At 38.0% G+C, this 24,414-nt stretch overlaps 2 protein-coding genes and 1 long non-coding RNA gene across 5 annotated transcripts; 1 reads left to right on the top strand and 2 right to left on the bottom strand.

The window, feature by feature from the left end:
• The first annotated feature begins 1,890 nt into the window (after nt 1-1,890).
• On the top strand, nt 1,891-2,583 carry LOC126620613 (uncharacterized). Its single transcript, XM_050288818.1, has one exon. The coding sequence runs from the start codon at nt 2,099-2,101 to the stop codon at nt 2,294-2,296; it is 198 nt and encodes a 65-aa protein (XP_050144775.1). The 5' UTR covers nt 1,891-2,098; the 3' UTR covers nt 2,297-2,583.
• An 8,004-nt stretch (nt 2,584-10,587) lies between these two features.
• Nucleotides 10,588-15,395, bottom strand: LOC126620612 (F-box/FBD/LRR-repeat protein At1g13570-like). 2 transcript variants are annotated; one of them, XM_050288817.1, is made up of 3 exons: nt 14,427-15,395; nt 14,174-14,316; nt 10,588-14,061 (listed from the first exon to the last, which is right to left on the bottom strand). In XM_050288817.1, exon 1 carries the CDS (start codon nt 15,248-15,250, stop codon nt 14,468-14,470), a length of 783 nt encoding a protein of 260 aa, XP_050144774.1. In that variant the 5' UTR covers nt 15,251-15,395; the 3' UTR covers nt 10,588-14,061; nt 14,174-14,316; nt 14,427-14,467. The 2 variants fall into 2 exon arrangements, with proteins under 2 accessions (XP_050144774.1, XP_050144773.1); XM_050288816.1 differs by having other exon boundaries at nt 14,174-15,395.
• A 1,509-nt stretch (nt 15,396-16,904) lies between these two features.
• On the bottom strand, nt 16,905-21,050 carry LOC126621211 (uncharacterized). 2 transcript variants are annotated; one of them, XR_007622847.1, is made up of 5 exons: nt 20,778-21,050; nt 18,464-18,609; nt 18,274-18,363; nt 17,962-18,028; nt 16,905-17,128 (listed from the first exon to the last, which is right to left on the bottom strand). It is a non-coding gene; the product is annotated as an uncharacterized LOC126621211 (long non-coding RNA). The 2 variants fall into 2 exon arrangements; XR_007622846.1 differs by lacking the exons at nt 18,274-18,363; nt 18,464-18,609 and having other exon boundaries at nt 20,778-21,049.
• Between the last annotated feature and the right edge of the window lie 3,364 nt (nt 21,051-24,414).

Genomic DNA, 24,414 nt, shown 5'->3' with positions numbered 1-24,414 from the left:
TATCCTACTTGGCGAAAAGTTGATGGTAGATATAGTAGATTTGTCTACCCAACTATAAATGTTCTTCTGCTTTTTATTTTTTTTCAGCTAGAAATGTTTGAATTTATTTGTTTAGTAAGTTTGATTGTTCTCTGCCAGTGCGGTAACGCAGTCAAGTATTTACAATTTGTTTGCGGGGTTAAACATTGTTCTTCGACCACTCTATTCACCGGACCAGGATCCTCTCCATCTGCTCAGGAGAGGATCCTCCTTACCAGACCTATCAGGCCTTTCATTTTTTATCTAACGATTACAAATAGGGGGCCGCTCTAAAAATTATAATAATTATAACCGTTGGATAAAAAATGAACGGCCCGATAGGCCTGGTCAGGAGGATCCTCTCCATCTGCTCAGAAGAGGATCCTGATCCCTATTCACCAACCAATTTTTTCTAGAAAAGCGTGCCACATTAAAATAAAGTGAATTGGGTGTATAATCTGAGCTATATTTTCGGACTCAAAACTACTCTACGTTTCATACACCAAAGTACGAAACTGCCCCCAGTACATTGACCAAATAACATGGCTGCACTCATCATCAAAATCAAGTGAAGTCTTTGAAAATAGATTTTTTTTTTCTTCTCATATATTATTTCAGTCCGCTATCTTTGAATTGTTACTTATTATAATATAATAAGATAATTTATTTAGATAATATAATAATTATTATTATTAAAATCTTATGATAAGAATGTTATCATACTTTATGGTGCTACAGTACGGCTTATCTATTCAAATTTTCAAACCATTGCTTGAAATTTATAATCAAATTTATCCCACTGCAAAATATAAGCAAATTGTTTTTTTCTTAAATTAAAAAAACATTAATCACGAAGAAGATACACAATAAATCTTATTAAAGCCTAAATATGAAATTATAATAACAAAAGGGAAAGCTTGTAAACCAAATACAAGATTGATTATAAGAAATGTCTTATCGAGGTAAAGTCATCTACTACTCTAGTTGGTTTTCTATCTTTTTAACTTAAGTCATTCATTTTTATACAATTATCACTTAGTACTACGATATAATGATATTTCTTTTCATTTATAAGTGAGATGTCTTAGGTTCGATTCTCGTCAAAAGACGAATTTGAATAACATTATTACTAGTTTATTGTGAAACTATGCTTATCCCCCTTTCTTTTAGTGTAGATGATATGGTTTGTTAAAAAATAAAAAATAAAAAAAATTCATACAACCTGGTTTGACACCCTTAATAGTTAGAAATACTTTTCTTGTTAAGCTATTTTCTTTTTATACAAAGAAATTCATTAAAGCACGAAACCTCTAGTACAACCCTCCACAATCATTATTGAACATTCACATAATTAAAGTTGATACTCTGAGTTGGTGAGTCTGCTTGATTATGGTCACGGGCAGGGTGAAATTCCTCATATCCTCTCCGGGCCTAGAAGGGGTGAATAACTGCAGTTAGCCATCAATTGTTCACTTTTTAAAAATAAAAAAAGAACATTCACATAATTAACATGTGATCCTAATTGTCACTCAGTACTACAGTCTAATGGTGGTCTAATGGTATTCATTTTCACTTTGAAGTAAAATTTCTTAGGTTCAAATCTCGGTAATGGTGAATTCAAAACCAAATTAGGTTGCCTATTGTGTGGCTTAGCTGAACTTCCTCTCCCCTTAATGTAAAAAATATCAATGTACTCAAAAAAATGTGACCGTAATTTCAAATATTTGAAAAATAAAATGCTTACCAAAAAAGCGTGGACTTGGAAATTCCAATAAGTGTACACATCGGCATCCAAAACTAACAAGTGAAAGTCATACGGAATGGCAAATCGGTGGTTATCTCACACACCAAGACCATTCTACAGCACACCATATAGATTGACTCGATAACAAACCTAGTGAGAGATAGCAGACACAGAGAGAGAGCCTGCATCAAGCTCCAATTCCCAAGCCAGCAACAAAAGCTCACCTCCGCCTGCTCCTTCTTCTTCTTCTTCTTCTTCTTCCTAGATCTCTCTCGATACTGAATCATCATTAAGCTTTATAATTAATCAAGGTTAGTCATATTAATCAAGATCATCATGACGAACCAGTTGGAGAGCTTGGTGGAGTCGATCAAATCGAAAGTCCGAGCGCTGAAGAAGAAGTCGAAGAAGCCGTACATAAAGATGGACAAAAGCTCCAGCGTCAAGGTCGAGATCCGCAGCAAAAAGGCACGCAAGCTCATCGACAAAACCCTCAAGGCCGCCGACCATCCCGGCAAGCGCCCCATTCCTTAATTTTCCAATTAACTAATCATGTTATGATTCCAAATAATTGCATTTCTAGCTTCTATCATTTACCATGTATTTGTTTTGTGTAAATCTCTTCATTACAACAACAAAAAAAAAGGGGGGGGGGGTATAGGATCGGAGATAGGTAGGGTGATTGGTGAATTGGGTTGTTTCTGGGTCAAGTTTTTATTTTTTGTATAAGTTTTTGGTTTGGCTGCCGATTCTGTGTTTTGTAACCGTTTCGGATTGTCTTCGATTTCAAATCAAATGAACAATGTTTGGTTTATGGTTTATGGTTTATGGTTTTGTCTTCAAATCTAATGAGCAATCGTTACTAGTGCCTGTTCTGCTGAAATTTTGAAAGTTAATGACGTGACAAAGACTTTCGGCTATTATTTTTTCAACTTTTAGAATTTTAATCACTCCAAGGGATTCGAGCATCACTCGAGACTCCTTTAGGAGGATCGAGGGTAGCTCGAAAGAGACAGATGAAAGTTGTTAATGGGTTAAATAATGAGTTCAATGATTTCTAATCTTCTAATGCATAAAACAGAAACATGACACTTTCATGATTATTTACCAAAAAAGAATATTTGATGATTGCTTAATCGTAATGTAACATACTCCAAATAAGATTTTACTGCGGGCCCCTACTAAAATATATGGGGCCTGGAGGGATTCGAACTTGGACTTCTTTGAACTTTAAGAAGAGAAAAAAAATGTACAACTACCAATAGCTAATTGGTGTTTACACCTACTAGTTGGGTTTGCTTCGACATTTATGTGTTTCTTTTAACAAACAATATCTACACTAAGGAGGTGATGAAGTGAGTTAAACCTTATAATAGGTTTGCCAGAATAATGTGGTTCAAATTCGTCTTTAACAAGAATCAAACCCAAAACTTATCATTTACAAGTGAATATGAATACTACTAACCTACTAAGTGGTGCATCAACATTTATGTGAAAAACTTTTAGAGGTGGTTTGGAATTGGGTAGTTAGTTGTTAGGAGAAAAAAAAATTAATAGGGATTAAACCCGCAACATAATGCATAGACATAATTGATTTTTGCCACAATGATAAAACCCCATCTACAAATTAATATATTACCCAGTATCCAATAAGTTAAACACAATTTCATTAGGGAATTGTTATTAACACTCCAAAAATCTCATTCTACACTCATGTCAAATAAAATTTTTGAAGTACCAATAACAATTCTCTTTCATTATATATTAATTGTTTGGAAAAGCTTCAAGTTCTCTTAACCGGACTCAGTGGATCTATGATGAGGAAAACCATGGAGTTAAAAAAATAAAATAAAAAACCAAACAAATCACACGTGAGAAGTGCGCTTCACTACAAAATTTTGCTTGGTAGTAATAATGTTGTGGACGCGAAGAAACAAAACTTGTTCTAATGGTCAATAGCTTGCGTTCTACTACAATGTACAGTAAACCCATCCCAAATTTCAAATAGAGGTGTGCTATCGAGACATCTCTTTTTACTTCTTACACATCATTTGTTAATTTCTGTCTGTTGATCTTCTTCAATTCATCTGATCCAACGATCAAAAATTAGAAGGATATGTGAGAAGTAAAAAATGATGTGTGGATATCACATCCCTTCAAATATTTGCAAGTTCAAATCCAACGTAAGGATTGCAGCTGCACATTAATTAAAGAATAGCATACAGATATTCTCTAGATGCTCCGGAATATCGTATAATCCGAACATTTTAATTTTTTAGTTTTTAGTTAGTAACAAATACAAAAATCAAGATTTAAAACAGTTAAAAATACAATATTTAAGATATAAAACAGTTTAAAATGAAAAGAAAAAAAAATATTGCAGCATAGATAGAACCTTTCCCAGGTTGGGTTGAGTTTGTCATCAGAAAAATGGGAAAGAGCCGCTTTTTGCCGTGGCTAGCAAGTCAACTGTTTTGATTATTTGACCGACTAATAATTTTGAGTTAATAACTAATTAGCCCCTAAAATCACATGCATCATTAAATTAAAGCAAAATAATGACTTCTGATCCAATATTTTATAAGTCAAAGTTATTCACAGGCACGTAATTCTTTCATGAAGTGAATATATAATGCGTCGTGTTGTCCCTGAGAAGCCCTGAAGACTTTATAAGTTATACATGTTTTCTTAGCGGAGTTGTCAAGCGCTAGTACTTTCATTTATTTATTTATGGTCTTCTTAGCCCCAAAAAGAGGACTGCTGTGGCAAAATCACCAATTGGTCATCTTTTTAAAGAAAAACACTTTTAAGTTATAATCAAGGTCTTAAATATCGATATTATCGGCGATATTTCGCCGATAATATTTTTTTTTAGAGGAAGATATTTTCACACTTATCCACTTAATTATCATCAATATATCGATATTTTTGTCGATATTATCACGATAATATCGGATACGATATTTTCAGTATTTTAATGCATTATTTGGGCAATATATCACGATATTATCGATAATATCGCAATATTGTTGATAATATCGATAATATCAATAAAATTGCTAACTAAATATCGAATGCTAACGAAGTATACCTTTTTACGGTTTGAACGCAATTCTTAAAAACCAAAACCACAAACAGAAAACTTGTCAGAAACCCTAGACTATCCAAATTCGAAGAGACCCATAGTCCCCAGCTAGTCCATCCACAAAAAAAAAAAAAATCATAAACCAAGCAAAAAATTAAAAAAATCTCATACCTTCCATAAAAAATCAAAATGAAAACTACAAAAGCTACATTCGTGAGGATATGAAGAGAATTGATATGTGGAGGCACTAAAGGCGAAGGAATTGACAGAAGAATTCTCCACCAGCCCCTATTTCCAGACAACTCCTCCCCTCCGTCGGACACCCCGTCATCGCCGATTCCACCGCCACCTCCGCCGAACACTTCAAGCGACCAGCCATTTTTCCATGAATTGCCATCTAGGTCAACCCCAGATCAGACTCAACCTGCACCGCTGCCGTTGAACGCCACCACTGTGCAAAACCCACAAGCGCTGCAACCAACCAAGGGGACGAAGAAAGTTGCCATTGCTACTTTGGTCGAAATTGTAACTCTCGGAATGCTCTCCGGACTCGCCTTCTTCCTTTACCGCCACCAAGTCAAACACCCGTCCGAGTCTCAAAAACTCATCAATGGCGGAGGACCTGGTTCCCAGAGATTCGCCGACAACCCGCAGTATGAAGGGGATCTGGAGATGAGCATTGAAGGGCTGGGGTCGACTGATTTGTAGAGGTTTTGTCCTGTGTGAAGGGGAAGGATTTGTAAATCCTTGAAATCCCTTTCTCTCTCTTGCTGTCTACATCCCTCTCTCTCCATCTCTAGCCCAAAGGCGGAATGGGCTTATGTCTGCCCTACAATCCCCTCACCATCAATCCCAATCAGTCACGAAAATTAAGATGACAAAAGTACCCTCCAAACTTTTAATCTGGGCCGCCCGATCTTAACCTTAGATGGGCATTCTCATCATTTAAACACCCAAAGGGCCGGCCATCATCAACAATTGAGGTAAGCCCAGCAAACACAGCCCAAAACGAACTAACCCAGCCGCCTTCACCCTAGTGGCAATCTTGTAAATAAACTAAAATGTGGTCTCAATCTTGCACATAGAGGGATTCGAACCCCTCCTTTTGTCAACCACGCACCTGGGCCTTATTCAACTCGTTACAGATGTGTTTATGATTACATATTCAGCCTGTAATATTTATATGGTCGTTAAGATGTATGCAAGGCTTACAAGCTAATATTTATTATCTAGGATAAATTTCTATATTTATAAAAACACCAAGGGGATTCGAACCCCTTCCATTTTACACTTACTCTACACATAGGGATGATGAAGATAGTGAAAATTTTGAACCTCATAGGAACTCTTTGTGGTACTAAGTCACTCATGTATCTTACTATGCAATGTATAAAGTGTAAAATATTGTACTAATTCATTATATATAAATGATTATGATGTATTTAAACTTCTTTCATTAATTACTACATATACACTCACAATGTTTGCCAGCTCGCTATATAATCAACTTAAATTAGTTAAATCCATCATGCAATGCATTTCCTTCCAATTTTTTGTGATAAACTAATAGATAATTGACTAAATAAACATCCTACAAAGTTTCAATAAAAATTTCCAAGTTTTTCTTACAATTTTCGTTGTTTTTATTCAATTTTTATCGATATCGATAATATCCTGATATTTCCATCGAAATTTCCGTGTTTTTGGACTACCGATATTTCCGATATCATCTATATTTTAGACCATGGTTATAACCAAGTTTTTGAGTTAACCTTATTTAACATCATCCAATTTTATATGGTTGTGAACATTATCAAAACTTGAGGGCAGTGACAAAAAATGCACTCACTAGTCCTTCACTAAATTTATGACGTGGTTTGACCCAAAACAAAAACAAAAATCATTGATGATGTGGCAACAATGAGACATGCTTGTGAGTTGATGGTGAAGCCATGATTTCATGACATGGAGTGGAAATAGTCATATGCAGCTTTAGTTTAACCTCAATCGGTACTTCATAACATTGCAATTTTGGCTTCTATGGATCTTAATTCTTGAAATGCCATTTAGACCAAGGTGTGCATTATCCTACCCAAAATTTTTGCTTGGAGTTCAAGACTGGCGTTGAGACGGGTGGTTTCTTGGGTAATTTGATTTACTTGGACTTGAAAGCAACTCGGCAACTCAAATATAAACTCTTCTGTATAACATGTTTCAGGAGGCCTATGAAAAAGTAGGAAAGCTTGATATAAAAATGTTCAAAACTTGTCTCAACACAGAAACTGTTTTTTTTTTCCAAAACAAACCCACATTCTCTTCTGCAAGCAAAGTCCTGTCAGCTCTGCTGGAATTCATTCGAGAGTCCCCAAGTAGATTATCTCGACATGGGGTGAGGCACGCCTAAACTGGACCAACTCTTTTAAGAGTTTTGAAGAAAAAAGAACATGTGATCACCTACAAGAGTGGGTCGTCAAAAACACAAATAGATTTCTTCTAATGAGGAAAGGGGATCGTATAACTTGTAAGGATTGCAAAGTTATACCGGGAGAGAGCTTGGCTAATCAACATCGCTTGTTGGTGATGGATGTACATATCAAAAGAGTGAGAAAAAAGAACAAGACTTGGAAGTGCCCAAGGACTAGATGGTGGAATCTAAAAGGAGAAAAACAAGCCATTTTCAAAGAGAAAGTAATCACCAGTGTGTGTGGGATAGAGAGGGGGAAGCTAGCCAAAGATGGGATTCCATGGCTAGTTGTATCCGAAAAGTAGCAAAAGAGGTATTAGGAGAGTCCAAGGGCTTTGCTCCACACCAAAAGGAATCTTGGTGGTGGAATGAGGAGGTACAAATAAAGGTGAAGGCTAAGAAGGAATTTTGTAAAGCCATATACAAAGATAGGACCGATGAAAATGGTGAAAGGTATAGAAGAGCGAAGCAAGAGGCGAAGAAAGCTGTGAGAGAAGCTAAGTTAGTGGCTTATGACGATATGTATAAGCGACTAGATACCAAAGAAGGAGAGTTGGATATCTATAAACTAGCTAGAGCAAGAGAAAAGAAGACAAGGGACCTAAACCAAGTGAGGTGCATCAAGGATGAGGATGGAAAGGTTCTTGCTACAGAGAACGCGATCAAAGATAGATGGAGAGGTTATTTTCATAATCTTTTCAATGAAGGACATGAAATGAGTACTTCTTTAGAGGAGTTGAGTAACTCAGAAGAGTGTAGAAACTACTCATTTTATCGTCGAATCAGGAAGGAAGAAGTGGTTGTAGCTTTGAAGAAGATGAAGCATAGAAAAGCAGTGGGCCCAGATGATATACCGATCGAAGTGTGGAAAATCTTGGGAGAGACAGGTATAGCATGGCTCACTGACTTTTTCAATAGGATTTTGAAAATGAAGAAGATGCCAAATGAGTGGTGAAAGAGCACTTTGGTGCCTATCTACAAGAATAAGGGCGACGTACAAAATTGCATGAACTATAGGGGTATTAAGCTAATGAGTCATACAATGAAGCTTTGGGATAGAGTCATTGAGCATATATTGAGGCAAGAGACACGGGTTTCGGACAACCAATTCGGGTTCATGCCAAGGCGCTTAACCATGGAGGTAATCTATCTCTTACGAAGATTGATGGAAAGATATAGAGAAGGGAAAAAGGATTTACACATGGTCTTTATAGATTTGGAAAAAGTGTATGATAGGGTCCCAAGAGACATTCTCTGGAGGATTTTGGAGAAGAAAGGAGTACGAGTAGCATATATCCAAGCTATAAAGGATATGTATGAAGGAGCAAAGACTGCCGTAAGAACTCATGAAGGATAAACCGAAAGCTTCCCCATAACTGTAGGATTACATCAAGGCTCATCCTTAAGTCCTTACCTTTTTGCGTTGGTAATGGATGAGTTAACATGACATATTTAAGATGATATTTTTGGTGTATGCTTTTCTCAGACGATATAGTGTTGATAGATGAAACTTAGGAAGGGGTAAATGTGAAACTTAACCTTTGGAGAGAAGTGTTGGAATCTAAAGGTCTTCGCCTAAGCCGATCAAAGACAGAATATATGGAGTGCAAGTTTAGTGCAAATGGAGGCCAAAATGAGTTAGGGGTGAGGATCGGAGATCAGGAAATACCAAAGAGCGACTGCTTTCGCTACCTAGGATTTATCTTGCAAAAGAACGGAGAATTAGATGGAGATCTGAACCATAGAATACAAGCTGGATGGATGAAGTGGAAGAGTGCATCCGGCGTGTTGTGTGACCGCCGTATGTCACTGAAGCTCAAGGGAAAATTTTATAGGACGGCAATAAGGCCGGCGATGCTGTATGGCACAGAATGTTGGGCGGTGAAACATCAACATGTACATAAAATGGGTGTAGCGGAGATGAGGATGCTTCGTTGGATGTGTGGGCACACGAGAAAGGATAAGATTAGGAATGAGGATATCCGAGGTAAAGTAGGAGTAACCGAAATTGTAGGAAAGCTGAAAGAAAATCAGTTACGGTGGTTTGGACATGTGCAAAGAAGGCCTACTGATGCTCCGGTTAGAAGATGCGACTACGGGATAGAGGTTCATGGCCGAAGGGGTAGAGGAAGACCTAGGAAAACTTTGGAAGAGACTCTAAGAAAAGACTTAGAGTACTTGGATCTAACGGAGGACATGACACATGACCGAGCACAATGGCGTTCTAAGATTCATATAATCGACCCCACTCAGTGACTTGGATTTTTCAAGTCTCCAACCGAGAAGTTTTCCTCACTCGAGAAATTAAGGGAACATTACCTCAACCTACATGCTTCACTCACAAAGCTTCAACATACAAGCTTCAATAAAAGAAAAATTCAAAGAACTTAGTGAAGAAGGCTTTAGTGTATTTAACACAATACGTTGAAATGAAGCAAAGTTTATTTATTGATATCTCCGATAAGTTACAAATATGTACATATACATGAGTCAAAATAAACAAACAAGAGGGGGTCTTCACAATGGTTGCTTAGGAGAAGTCTCAGCAATCGGTAGAGCCCCAGAAAGAGAAGGAACCGGAGGGTGATCACTCGGAGCCTCAGTACTGGACAGAACCATAGAAGGAAGAGGCATCGGAGGCTGATCATTTAAAGCTTCATTACGCGGTACAGCCCTAGAAGACGAAGGCAATAAATGCCTTTGGAACAAACCCACAAATCTCTGATGATCAAGTAAAATCTGACCATCAGATTCCTTCACCTGGTCAAGCTTCCTCTTCATGTTTGTAGCATAGTCATGTGCGAGCCTGTGTAACTGTTTATTCTCATGCTTGAACCCTCTAATCTCCTACTTGAGACTCATCACTTCAGCCGCCAATGATTCAACTTGGCGGGTTCGAGCAAATAGGCGTTAGGCCATATTCGACACAGAACCTGCACACTGAACACTAAGAGCCAGAGAATCCTTAATAGCCAACTCATCAGACCGTTTGGAAAGAAGTCTGTTATCTTTGGGAGTGAGAATTTTCCTGGCCACCACCGCAGCGGTCATATCATTCTTCATCACGGAATCCCCAACGGTAAGAGAACCAGTAAGGGATAAGAATGATGGGCGCCATATGTTGTCTGGAGAATGCGCGGCTGCCTCTTCACCAAGGTTCAAGTCAAAATGACGGTCGGAAGGGCCAGACATTTTCAAAGGTGTTGAAGAGAGAAGATGTCGGACAAATCAAGATCTTAGAAGTGCAAGAAGAGAGCTTCTACTAGTGAAGATTTAAGTGTGCTTTGGAACTTAATGCCAGCTTCTATAAAAATCTGTACTCGACGGAGCTTCAGAAATCGAAGAGGCGCCTGCTCAGAAATCGAAGAGGCGTTTGCTTTCTCAAAAGCTGGGTTGCTCAGAGACCATGAAGGCCGATCTCAGAGATCGAAGAGGCGTTTTCTTTCTCAAAAGCTGGGCTGCTCAAAGACCACGAGGGCCGATCTCAAAAATTGAAGAGGAGTTTGTTTTCTCAAAAGCTGTGCTGCTCAGAGACCACAAGGGCCGATCTTAGAAATCGAAGAGGCACCTGCTTTCTTAGCCTTGTCAACACCTGTCACATGCACACTCAGCTTTGCGGAAATTACGGGCAATCTGTCGAAGATTTTTGGTGAAGTAGAAAGCACGTGAATCTTACTGTTCAATCATCCACTTTCCACACGCAACATCAGCTCATGAGTACCACATATAACTTTGCCAAAAATCTCTGACAAAGTTTAGACACGTGAAGCTTGCAGCTCCCACTACATCGCTATGACCAAGAAGGGTAAAAGAATAGCAAAGAAACAGCATTAACAAAGTTTTGACACATAAATTTTGAAGGTTTAGCTACCATATTATTACCCACAAGAGTAAAGGAACAACACCACTGCTGGATAATTGGAAAGTCCCTGTGTGTCAACCTCTGTGCTCCGTGGATAGGTAGACTAGCAAAAATGTCCAACCTTTACTCACATTCGAGAAAACACTCCCAACAAGATTGCTTGCTCAAAAATCGAAGAGGCACCGCCCTCCGAATCTCGAGAGCCAGACTCCCAACAGGATTACTTTCTCAAAAATCGAAAAGACACCGCTCTCCGAATTTCAAGAGCCAGACTCCCAGCAGGATTGCTTTCTCAAAAATCGAAGAGGCACCGTTCTCCGAATCTCGAGAGCCAGATCCCCGACAGGATCGCTTGTTTGAAAACCGAAGAGGCATCGCTTTCTCAACTTCGAGAGTCAGATCTCCTTGGATAAAGCTTGTCTGTAATCTTCACACGTAACATCAGCTTTCCAGATACCACATACCACTTTTTCAAAGTGCTCTAACAGAGTTAAAACACGTGAAGCAGGCAGCTCCCACTACAGTGCTATGACAAAGAAGGGTAAAGGAATAGCATTACTACTTGTTGTTAGGGAGACTCCTATATATGTCGACCTCCATCCTCAACGGACAGGCAGACCTGTAAAATGTTCAACCCTTCCTCATATCTAAGAAGGCACTCCCAACGAAGCCTCTCGAAATACTCAGCTTTCTTTCCCCCCAATAATACCTCTGCAAACAAGCTACACCAGAGTAAGAATATCTCATATCATCAGGGTTAAAAGCAAGAGTATCCCATATCATGTTTTTTCCCTAGCTTTTCCTATGGCCTTGTTCTTACCTGCAAGACAAGGAGAAAGAGAGCAATCAGTCAGCACTTGGAATCAAGCTTCCAGTCAGAAACTGGCTGCCTGGAATCCCTTACCTGATTACTTACCTAGCATTGCTCTCGAGTACTCATCTTCAACATCTTATGCTTCCAGAGAAGATACCACATCTGCTTAAGGAACAGATTGGGCAAGTGAGAATGATACAAGGAAGCATGTGGAGACAAGCGTAACAGAACACGTGCCGATACTTCCACTACTTTGTCAACAGCAAAAGTATCCCATATTAGTAGAGTCGAATGTACTCTAGATTTGATGGACTTGTTTTGACCCTCAAATTCTTCAGTCGACCTTATACTCTGGAGGTAACCAGAAAACCCTCCAGTCCAGTTCAAGAATAAGCCTGTGGAAAGTTACTTCTTCAAAAGCAAAAGTGTCTCATATCATCTCTTCTCCTTTTCTTCTCTTTATCCTTCATGCTGCCTGCAAGATAAGGAGAATGAGAACAATCAGCCGGAACTCGAAATCAAACTTCTGATCTGGGACTGATTACTTGAAGCTCTGATTGCTTACCTTGTCTGTCACATCTTTCAGCAGATCCCCTAGCTCGGCGACTTGGGGGACTCCTACTACATGGTTTGTATCACGCTTGACCAAGCCTGAAACTACAAATAAGCTTCAAGTGAAATTGATACATTACCTTGTGCATCTCCACAAATTAAAGATACCACCCCTGGACGGAGGAAGAGTACTTCTAGAGATGATGCCACATCTACCTATGAGACAGATAAGGCAAGTGAAGACATCAGAAGCCAATCATAACGCGACACGTGTCAACATCGGAAGCCAATCACAGCACAACACGTGTCAATGTCAGAACAAGGCTAGAAACTCTCTTCTATAAAAAGAGATCATTCTTCCAAAATATTTCCTAATACCATTTGTACTAAAGCATTCACTTGTACCCACTAAAAGAGAGCTTGAACCTATGTACTTATGTAAACCCTTCACAATTAATAAGAACTCCTTTACTCCGTAGACGTAGCCAATCTTGGAGAACCATGTACATCTTGTGTTTGCTCTCCTGTCTTTATCCTTTTACATACTTATCCACACTAATGACCGGAGCAATCTAGCGAATATCACAAACTTAATACTTTCTGTACCAAAGTCCTCACTGATTTTGTGCATCACAATCCTTAAGTCCTTACCTTTTTGCATTGGTAATGGATGAGTTAACAGGACATATTCAAGATGTTATTCTTTGGTGTATGCTTTTCGCAGACGATATAGGGTTGATAGATGAAACTCAGGAATGGGTAAATGCGAAGCTTAACCTTTGGAGATAAGTGTTGGAATCTAAAGGTCTTTGCCTAAGCTGATCAAAAACAGAATATATGGAATACAACCAGGATGGATGAAGTGGAAGAGTGCATCCAGTGTGTTGTGTGACCGTCGTATGCCACTAAAGCTCAAGAGAAAATTTTATAAGACGACAATAAGGTTGGCGACGCTGTATGGCACAGAATGTTGGGCGGTGAAGCACCAACACGTACACAAAATGGGTGTAGCGGAGATGAGGATGCTTCGTTGGAGGTGTGGGCTTACGAGAAAGGATAAGATTATGAATGATTGGGTTGGACATGTGCAAAGAAGGCCTACTAACGCTCCAGTTTGAAGGTGTGACTACAGGACAGAGGTTCAGGGCCGAAGGGATAGAGGAAGACCTAGGAAAACTTTGGAAGAGACCCTGAGAAAAGACTTAGAGTACTTGGATCTAACGGAGGACATGACACAAAACCGAGCGCAATGGCGTTCTAGGATTCACATAGCCGATCCCACTTAGTGGGAAAAGGCTTTATTGTTGTTGTCGTTGTTGTTGAAGAAACAACATCAGAAGCAGGCTCAACGGTCATCCTCTCAAGCACAGGTGAACATGAAAGCAGAAATCTAATGATATCTAGTTCAACTTTGAAACCAGAAACATTGGTTGTTGTCACAAGTCGCAGTTAGCTGGCAGTTCTGGTTGTCATCATACCAAGAGTTCACTTCTTGCTCAGAGTCCTCGCCATAAACACTGGCCTGCGCAAGGTATATAGCATCAAATCTTGAGATTATGACAAAAGCAGATTTCCAAACTGCAAACTTCTGTGGTGCACAAGAATACTTTATGCATCCATAGAATAAAACTCACCTGAATTTTTAGTTCTTGAAGAGCAGGGGCGCTTCCTAGAAGGCATAGAGCAGTTAAGACTTCATCCACATAACAGAAGCCAATGGTTATGGAAATAAAATTCAGACATAGACATGGTTTGGAAAGCTTTTCTGGCGAGGCGCCTTCAGCCAAATACGGGAGCAGAAAGCAGAAGAATCAATGAATATGCTCAAATTCCCATGGCCGTGTAAATCATCCTGAAACTAAAGTATGAAACCACACAATTCATTACCTGTAAAAAGTCACTCTGAATTGTGATCCTTCGAACAAGTGTCAGGTGAACAAAAAACTTGACCAAACGGCTAGAACTGTTAGGAACCAATCTAACGGAATCACACAGTCCAAATCAATGAAAATTTCAACAAGATTTAACATATTCTCAAGATTTAAATTTTCAAACGAGCCTGCAAAGTCAAAGAATTGGACGTTTGGTGCATTAATCTTAAGGTGGCTAATTCCGCTACATGTTCTCAAAGCTAATCTCTCAAGAAGAGAAGAGCAATCAATCAGAGCTTGCAATACATCTTGGGCAATTGTAACTTCACGAAGATAAAGGTTCTTCAAACTCCTGAAGCCTTTGAATGTGGAAGGCGGTTTAAGTAAACAATTATATAACGTCAAACTAACCAAATCTTGACAAGAATAAAAACATGAAGGCATCTTGTAGGGATTCTTTCTCCAAACATCAAGTATGAACTCCTTGATAGCATTTCTTGATAAATGAAGAATCCATCGAACAATATGACCAGTTGCTGTAGGAATTTCATGGACAAGCCTGAATGTGTGTATGGGACCAACATGAAGTACAAGTACTTGATCAACAATGTGCTCGAAGGTTGTAAAGGGTTTGGTCGGAAAACACTGATTATCAAACACAAGATGTGGAAGTGTAGCCGTTTTGTACCTCCACCTGCTGGATAAAACACTTGTCTTCACCGCATCCTTAATAGGCAAAAATGACAAAATTTGTTCTGAAACGTCACTTGGTAAGTTGCTAATTCTATCCAACTCCATATTTCTTTTCAAAGAGGACTCAGATAGCTTTCCTTGCATCATGAAAATTAAGTATACAAAAAGAAGTCAGTAATCTAACACAATGAGAGAGCCATAGTAGGCTTTAAATTGCAAGATTACAATCCGCGGGAGGAGATGTTCACGCAGATTGATCCTACTTTTTAACTCAAGGGCGGAACTTTTTCGGGCATGATTTCAAGTTTTCGAAGTTTTCGTTCGGTACTATTTACATTTAATTTAAAATTTAAAATAATTTATAATCGTACGATATATGATGAATGGACACGATTAATTGATCATCTGGATCCCTACAAAGAGGATCCGAAGAGGATGCTATTCCAGGAACATCCATTTGGGGCTGATTGGTGATTGGTGATTGGTGAGAATTTGACACGTTGTCACTCACAATAGGGGAGAACGGATATAAGATGCTTGACTTTATTCCAGCCTCATCCTGCTTGTGTTGACGCACACATTTTTAATTATTTAATAGTTTTTGTAAGATATATATGGTAGTGATTTTCTCATTACTCATTATATAAGAATAATTTTTATGACACAGATATATTTTTACCTGACATTCTGTGTCAATGAAATAAAGATATGTGAACAAATACTTACATATTTCTTTATTTCATTGGTACAGACACTATTTTCGTAGTGTACCTGTGCCATGTAACTCATTCTCCTATTTTAACACCCCACCTAAAAAACTACTGAACAATTACAAGGACGAGTGAGAAGTAAACTGAGATGTGTAAAAATCACTACTTATTTTATTTGCTTTAATATATTTTTTTTCGATACAAGTGATATTGGAGGAAGGAGATTCATATTCAACACTTCAAATGTCGCAGCTCCATTAACTCTACTAAATATGTTTAGATTTCTAGGCTTAGCTTTGACTTGAATAAAAATGAAAACATAGAGATTTCTATATCAATTATCTTGGAGGATGATGTTGCTCAAAGGACTCGTTGGTGAGTTTGATTCATATCTGTATATATAAAGCCACTAGTTCCTTTTAGGATCACGGTTTTACCAAAAACTTTTGAACAAAAATGCCCAAGACAAAAAAATTAAAAGCAGTCCAAAATAATGCACCAAATAATGCAAGATATTTGAGAAGAAAAAAAATAATGCAGGATATTTTTGTCATATAAACAGTGTTTTTTTTAATAATTAATATTTTTTGTACAATTTTTTATTTTTAATAATTAGTACATCATAATGAGCTAGCAATAATATGATTCAATCAGTTGCTTGTTAAATATTATTTTTTTAAAACACATTCAAAACATTTCAAGATGTGTGTAGTGCCGTTTATAAAAAAAGATCTTTCGCACGTGCATAATAATGTGATTCAATTAGTTGTCAAATGATTTTTTTTTAACAAACGTTATTTTCCACACTAAGGGGGATGGGGTGGGTTTAACCTAACAGTGGGCTACCAATAATGTGATTCAATCAATTGTTTATGAAATATTATTTTCTCTATTTTTAAATACGTTCAAAACGTCTTAAGAGAAACGTAGTGCCGATTATAAAAAAAAAGTCTTTCACATGCACATAACAATGCGATTCAAATGTTATTATCTATGCTATGAGGGATGAGGTGGGCTTAGTGACACACCCCGACCTGAATCAGGGTATGCTGGTCGTCACGTGAGGGTAATGTAGCCATGTACACAATGCAGAAGCAATAATGATAAATAAAGAATGAAAACCAACTCATAAGAGTACTAGTTGAGACAAGTGCTAGAATATGTGTGAATACACAATCAGAGCGAGAGTAGCCTAAGTTCAGTCTAGAAAGCAAGTACTAATTAAACGACACCCAAAGATGTCCTACATTGTGATAGTTTGTCAGAACCTCCGTTCAATCCTTGTGAGCCACCAACGGACAAGCTTACCTAAAACCTGGAAGGGCGCAAAACAGAAAACGTGAGTGGGTAAAAACAAAGCTTTTCAAAACCATTTCATTTGTCAAATACTCTAACCCCTCGCTGTAAAACATGTATAATTTTCACAGAAATAGAATATAATTATATATATATATATATATATTCAGATCATGCTTCACATATCTATTCATAAGTATGCCATGCCAAAATATAAAACTGAATAAGTAACTCAGGTGAAAATAAATTCATGGAAAATAACATATTAGCTGAAATCCCTGCAGAGGTCTGTACGGCTGAATTCATAGCTCATTAGTCAATCTAGCCGGAGTCACCACAAGTAACCTATACGGCACTACACTGCACATGAGTCAGAACCACCTATGATGGTCTGTACGACAAGACTGGGTGTAATATAGTTATGCTGAATGCTATGCTCTCATATTAGTTGTGCGATAAATCGCTAGTCACCTACGAGTCAGAACCACCTATGATGGTCTGTACGACAAGACTGTGCACCTAAATTGGATCCAATGTGAGCATATGGTGCGGGATGTGACATTATATACAGGCATATACCATATCTTTGGCTAAATCCCAATCACCCGGGGTGCAGGTTTATGAGCTCTCAATCACTTCTCACATCATCAATATCTCATATAATAAAATATAACTCACCTGGTACTTACCTGAGCGTCCACAACACCAATTCATATTATGCATCATATACTAATTCATATGCTGAATATAAATTTATATGCATGACATTTCAAAGCATACTTTCATTTAAACACATTTTCTGGGAAAATATCAAGTGTATAAATATATACTAAAAACCCAAAGCCCACTCACTGGTATGTCGAAGGGTCATAGCCCCCGAGTCGCCCTTGACTGCGCTCATCCTCTGGATAGTTCTCACCTATATGCAAAATAACTGAATATACATTATTTAAAGCACATAGACAAAACTAGTTAATAACTTCTCATACATTGCTCAAATGGGATGCTTGAATATACCAACGTGATCTACATAACCTCACGAACATCCCCATATTTTTAGAAAAATTTTCCGACCATCTTCGCGCCGCCCACGCGCGGGCACGTGCCCCTTAACGGCGTTAGGGAATATTCCGTTAATTAATAGCATATACCGTTAAAACTAACCTGACGCTGTTAGAATATTCCGTCAACTTTGACGGAATATTCGCTTGTCTTCTTCCTTCGACTCCGATGACCGTTGTCGTCGCCGGAAAACTGGAAATTCGAAAAACCTTGATATCTCAATCATTTCTTAACCAAGTTATCTCAAATTTGTCCCAAAATGAAGCTTGTAAATAGAAGAACTAAACCTTACCAATTTCAAGGCTTGAAATCCATAGAATCTCGACGGAGAGAACTCGATAATCCGGCCAAAACTTACAACTCGTCAAACTCGACTTCCCGCCATCCAAACTACTTGGTGTTTCTTCTCCAAGCTTCCTACAGACGTTCTAAAGCTTCCTACAAGCTTAAAATCTCTTGAAACATCCATAATTATGACCACATGAATAGTACCTCAAAACTGGGATATCGGTTTCTCGGGTTTTCGAAGTTTTCAAGTCCTAAAAATAGTACGAATGGACTCAGGAGCTTGTAGGGAACAAGAATATTACATTTTTAACATCGATCTGTGAAGACACAGGTTGGTTCGAAGATGGTCCGTACAATGGTACAGACGATGGCAAAAACCCGAGAGAGAAGGAGAGTCAACGGGAGAGAGAGAAAGGGTATGGGTGTTTGTGTGTGTGTGGTCCTAGTTGGTCACAAACCAAACAAAACTAAGTCCTAATTGGTTCCAAAATAATAGGACTTAGTACTAATTGGTCCAAAATCTAACCTACCACACCACCACACAAAACGTCCAAGGGTATATAAGTAATTTCATGCCGTCGAAAATAAATATTTTAGGACAGACTATCACACTTAGCCTCACAATGAGCTAGCAATAATGTGATTCAATCAATTGTTTATTAAATATTATTTTCTGTATTTTTAAACACGTTCAAAACATCTTAAGAGACGCGTACCACCAGTAATAAAAAAAGACTTTCGCACGCGCAATAATATGATTCAATCAGTTGTTCATTAAATATTATTTTCTCTATTTCAAACAGTTAAGAGGCATGTAGTGTCAGTTATAAAAAAGATTTTTTCGCACTCGCATAAGAATGTGATTCAATTAGTTGTCAAATGATCGTTAATTTTTTTTTTTTGAACAAACGGTGTTATATACACTAAAGGGGAGGGGGTGAGTTTAACCTTACAATAGACTAACAATAATGTGATTCAATCAATTGTTTATTAAATATTGTTTTCTTTATTTTTAATTTAAATTCAATATAAGGAAGATGGAAATTGAAAGATCGATTTTATTTTGTGAATTCATCTGTTTTGATTGGTTTATGAAAAGTTTCTTCTAGCATGATCTAATATTATTCATTTGGTCTAAATATTTGACTTACTTTTTGTCATAAAAAAATTATTAAAGCAATTCACGTATATAAATACATTTAAAATGTATAAGTTGCGCGTATCACTCCGTGATTCAAAAAATGTCATTTGCACGCGCTTATGCATGCATCAAGGCTAGTAGATTAGAATGTAAGGACACGCGCTTTTAACACCCATTCAAGTGCACATATGAATGCTTTTAAGTTTTAATCACTTGAGTTACTAACTAAAATAGTGGATAACTACACTTCGTTAAAATTTTCTCTGAATTTTCAATAAAAGAAATGTAGAAGGATTGAGCTAGAATTAGGGGTGGGTTAAAAAAATCAAAAACCGAAAAAAAACTAAACCGAAATCGATAAAAACCTAACCAAATTAAACAAAACCGAACCAAACCGAACTTTTTTTTATGTTAGATATTTATATTTTAAGTCCAATTTCAAGTCAATTATTAATATAGTTTTAGTCCCAAATACGTTGAAAACTTCAAGCGAAATAAAAATCCCAGAACCAACTTGGTGATTGTGGAGTTAGCACAAACCCAATCCAATCTGACGGCAGAGACAGAAAGGAAGAGGGATCGAGAGTTCAGAATGGATTATATATGCATGTTTCGGATCATATCACACTCACCATCTCAATGAACACCTGCATCTAGGGTTGGTTTGGTATGGTATACCAAACGAAAACTAGTATTCCGAATCCCAAATTGAAAATTTTCGGGATGCACTGATCGCAGATAATTGGATCAGTTGAAATTTCTCCATTTCTAGGTTTAATTGGATCAAAATTCTAGCATTCCAACAACACGTAACCCTAACTCTCTGCTTGGTTGCCGAGACAAACAACTTCTCTAGAAGATTTCTCAAAATTCAGAGAAATTAAAATTAAAATACAAGTAGGTGAAATAATCGATTCCCTAATTCCCCTAAAACCCCAACAATGAAATTAAACAAAACTAAAATTTCAACCAGAAAGAAAAAAAGGCTCAAATTTCAAAACCTAGGGTAATAAAGAAACAAAATTTACATTACACAGTAAGTATCACAAAGATGCTCGTCGAACTCGACAACTAAAATATAGGATAACAAAAACTAAATTTTCCTAGCATTTTCTCGGCAACCAAACAGGAAGTTGAAGTAAAAACAAAATTGAAATCACATGAAAGCTTCACATACCTTGGAGAGAGCCAAGTGAAGGATGGCGGCGAGAAAAGAGAGAGAGAGGAAAGAGAGAGAGGGGTAACAGAAATGGCGGTAGGGCAAAAAATTGGGACTAGGGAAGGGATGAGAAGTCGAGAGAGAGAGAAGCGCAAGAGAGAGCGGTGGCCGTGGCTCTGTGTGGTGAAGAAAGGCTCCAGCCGCTCCACAGTGAGGGAGAGAGCAGGGAGAGAGCAGTGTGGGCGGTGAGGTGAGGTCGAGAGAGAGTGACCCAGTGATGGTATTTTTTGATTCAACGGTTGAGATTAAATCTCAATCAAATCTGACTGCTGTTACAATTTTAAATATATATTTAAAATTAAATAATTGTTGTAGAAATGGATGTCCACTCAAATAATGGGCAAGTTGCCCTTCCACTATTTAGCATGTGATTTACTTCTATAAAAACTGTTGGAAATGTGCCCTAAAGCCAATCATGTGATGATACTTTACGGATATTTCACATGTTAAACTAATCTAGTTTAACATATAAAGGGCATAAATTATTGTTTGAGCCGTCTCATATAAATGTTATATGCTTAAACGATAAAGTCCAAGGAATATGTGATTGGGAGAATGTAATCTAATGAAGTTAGATTCCTGAGACCATTCTTTCGTAGACACATCCTAAATGTTCCTGATCATAGGATTGCCAATTGGGCATTGGCAGTCCGTTAAGATCGGTACGTACTATGTCTTCTCTCAGGGAGAGTGAACAGTCTCGATTCATTGGTGTGTGTGACATCAAGACAAGTACGGTAGGTGCTCAATAGAGAATGAGTTCACTGAACGCGATCAACGAAGAGTTCTCATATTCCATGTCACATGAGAACTCATGGTTGGGATAATGCAAAGTAGTCCTTTGACCTGAGGCATCATAGTTGTCTTGTGGTTAAGACCTTGATCTTTGATTATGTCAAAGTCATCCCACCAGGAGGGTGTCCACGGCATCGTTGGGGTCAAGCCGCTTAGCTATGGAGACAAGTGAATGCGCAACAAGGGATCTCTAACCTTCAAACCGTTTGAGGGAGAATACTCTCTGATATGATTTGAATCTCTGGCCAGAGTATGAATGAGATCTGGGAATGCGTTCCTAATCACATTCAAGGTAATCATATAAGCACAAGACACACATTGGATAGTAGACATGAGAAAATAAACTATCAAACCAAACAATGTGGTCAAGAGTATTAGATTAGAGAAGGACCGTATTGCATTTGTAATCCCAGACTGAATAGGTTCTCCACCTCTTCTGATTAGCTTGGGTAACCATGACATACGGCTAGGTGTCACTCATGGTTTGTGGAAGCCCTAAACGTGTGTAATCACTAAAGGGAGAATTGAAAATAGTTTCAATTCACAATCGATGTAAAATGGTTTTAATCGCCCACTGCCTCGCTAAAAGGAACCTAATGGATCGTACACCGTGTAAGGTAGAGATGGACGAAATAAATGAAATGAGTAAGATTAATTGAATGGTTTAATTATTTATGGCAAGGATTAATTAATATGTTAATTAATCAAACGAATAAGTTCGTTAAAGACCACGGGATAGTTTTGGACCTTAAGGCCCAATGGGCTTCGAACGTCAAGCCCATTAACTTAAGTTGTATGACAATTTAATGAATAAAGATTCATTAAAGCCCAAAAGCCCAAAAATCCCTAAATGGCCGGCCATAAGGAATGAATTAGGGTTTTGGTTATTTAGGTCACTTAAAGAAGTGACTATATAAATGACTTTATAACTAAATATTCATTAAGTGAAATAAGGGTTTATTTTTGGGGAAAATGGGTGAGAATTGTCTCTCCATTTTCTCTCTAAAGAGGCCAACACCTTGGAGGTGATTAGCTAGTCATCTAATCCTCCAAGGTCACTCATTCATCATCCAATCTCTCCTTGGTGTAGAGACTTAGAGGTTCTCAATTTTGGGAACTTGGAGAACCTATTCTTCCATCCAAATCCATGGATCTAAGAAGCAAGGAATGAAGGCCCTATCTCTTTGGGTGATTAGCCTTTGCTTATGCAAAGAGGAATCTACAAAGGTATTAATTTCAACTCACTTATTTTTGAGTTGATTATTGGTTCACCAATCTACTAGGCTTTGAATTTCATGGTCATGTTTTGTTTTTGAGTACATACAAGCATGATTCCGCCTTTTAATTGTTAATTGCATGCTATATGATGTTGCTCAAATGAACATGTTTTTCAAAATAATTCCTTCAAAAACAACACTATGGAACACAACAAAGGATGAGAGTTTCATAATTGGTGGTGGAGTTCACGGGAGAAAAGATGGGAATGAAAAGAAAGAAAGAAAGAAAGAGAGGAAGAGAGAGAAGGAAGAGGAAGAGAGAAAATAGAGGAAGATGAGAGGAGATAATAGAGAGAGTTATCTTTGTACTCCTATTATTTCAAATTATAATGAAAGCACCACTGCTGCCCCGAGGACGTACTCCAGTCACACTGACTGTGGAGGAACCTCGTAAATTTTGTGTCTTGTTTCATTTATTCCACTGCACCCACAGTCAATTTTACAACACGTTATCAGCACGAAAAGCTCTCATGTCAGTGGAAAGCACAACACCATAAATCCGGTGAAGCATTATCTACCTCTCACCTCGGTCAGCTAAAATCTCGCAGAGTAGAGACGGCAAGCCAGACATGTCAAACAGGGAAGATCATCTTTTCACAAAAATCCATCAACCTTTCTTTTATCACTTTTTCTTTTATCACTCTAACTATTGATGTGCTAATCCTTATCCCTGCTATACCTGCAATCTATTTTTCTCTCGTGGACAAGAAAGATGGAGAGATCTTACAGACAAACAAAGGTGCAGCAAAACAAGCAAAGGTATGTCCATTTTTCGTTTCTCCCACCGCGCCAAAAGCGCCCCACCGAATTCCGGTGCGAATTGAAATTTCCAACGACCTGAAGTCGTCACGAGATAAGAAAACTCGTACCTGACAACTGGTTTCCAGAGATCCAGAAGAATCTCATTAGACTTGGAAACCCAGATCGTGTCGTTCTCAATGGATCTCTAGGACCTCCATGAATCCTCAGTTGTCTGAGATGGTGATGGCATGACTGACTCCACACAGGCCTCCCTCTCTTGTGCCTTCGTCAACCTCACTGTCATCTATGTCTCTATGGAGAGGTTCTTGCTTTGCGATGCCATGTTCTTTGGGCCATGCAAGAACAACGCCAGTCTCTAGTAGCCTTTTTGGATTGAATTGGTTTTGTGTAACCCCCACAACAACCCAGCTGGTACTGGGTTTCGAGACTGGTAGAGATAGACAAAGAAAAGGGGAAATGGGGCCAATGATTTGGAAAGGTGCGTTGCACCATGTAAAATGAAAGAAAAAGGCAATGTTTTTTTGGAATGGTGTAGAATGTGATTGAATAAGAAAATAATAAAAATAAAATAAAGGTAAAGTTTTTTGGATGGTGTTACACCATCTGAAACGAAAGAAGAAAATATGTATATATTTATTTATGTGCATGGTGTTGGTTTAAAGCCCATGTCACAAGTTCTATTTACTTTAAAGCAATTTATTTATCATGGACGGTTTTACTGCCTACTGCTTTAAGTTTTGATTTATGTGAATAGTGCTGAA

Source organism: Malus sylvestris, chromosome 5 (genome assembly GCF_916048215.2).
Source record: "Malus sylvestris chromosome 5, drMalSylv7.2, whole genome shotgun sequence".
Classification (NCBI taxonomy): domain Eukaryota; kingdom Viridiplantae; phylum Streptophyta; class Magnoliopsida; order Rosales; family Rosaceae; genus Malus; species Malus sylvestris.
This window is presented reverse-complemented; position numbering and strand designations above follow the sequence as displayed.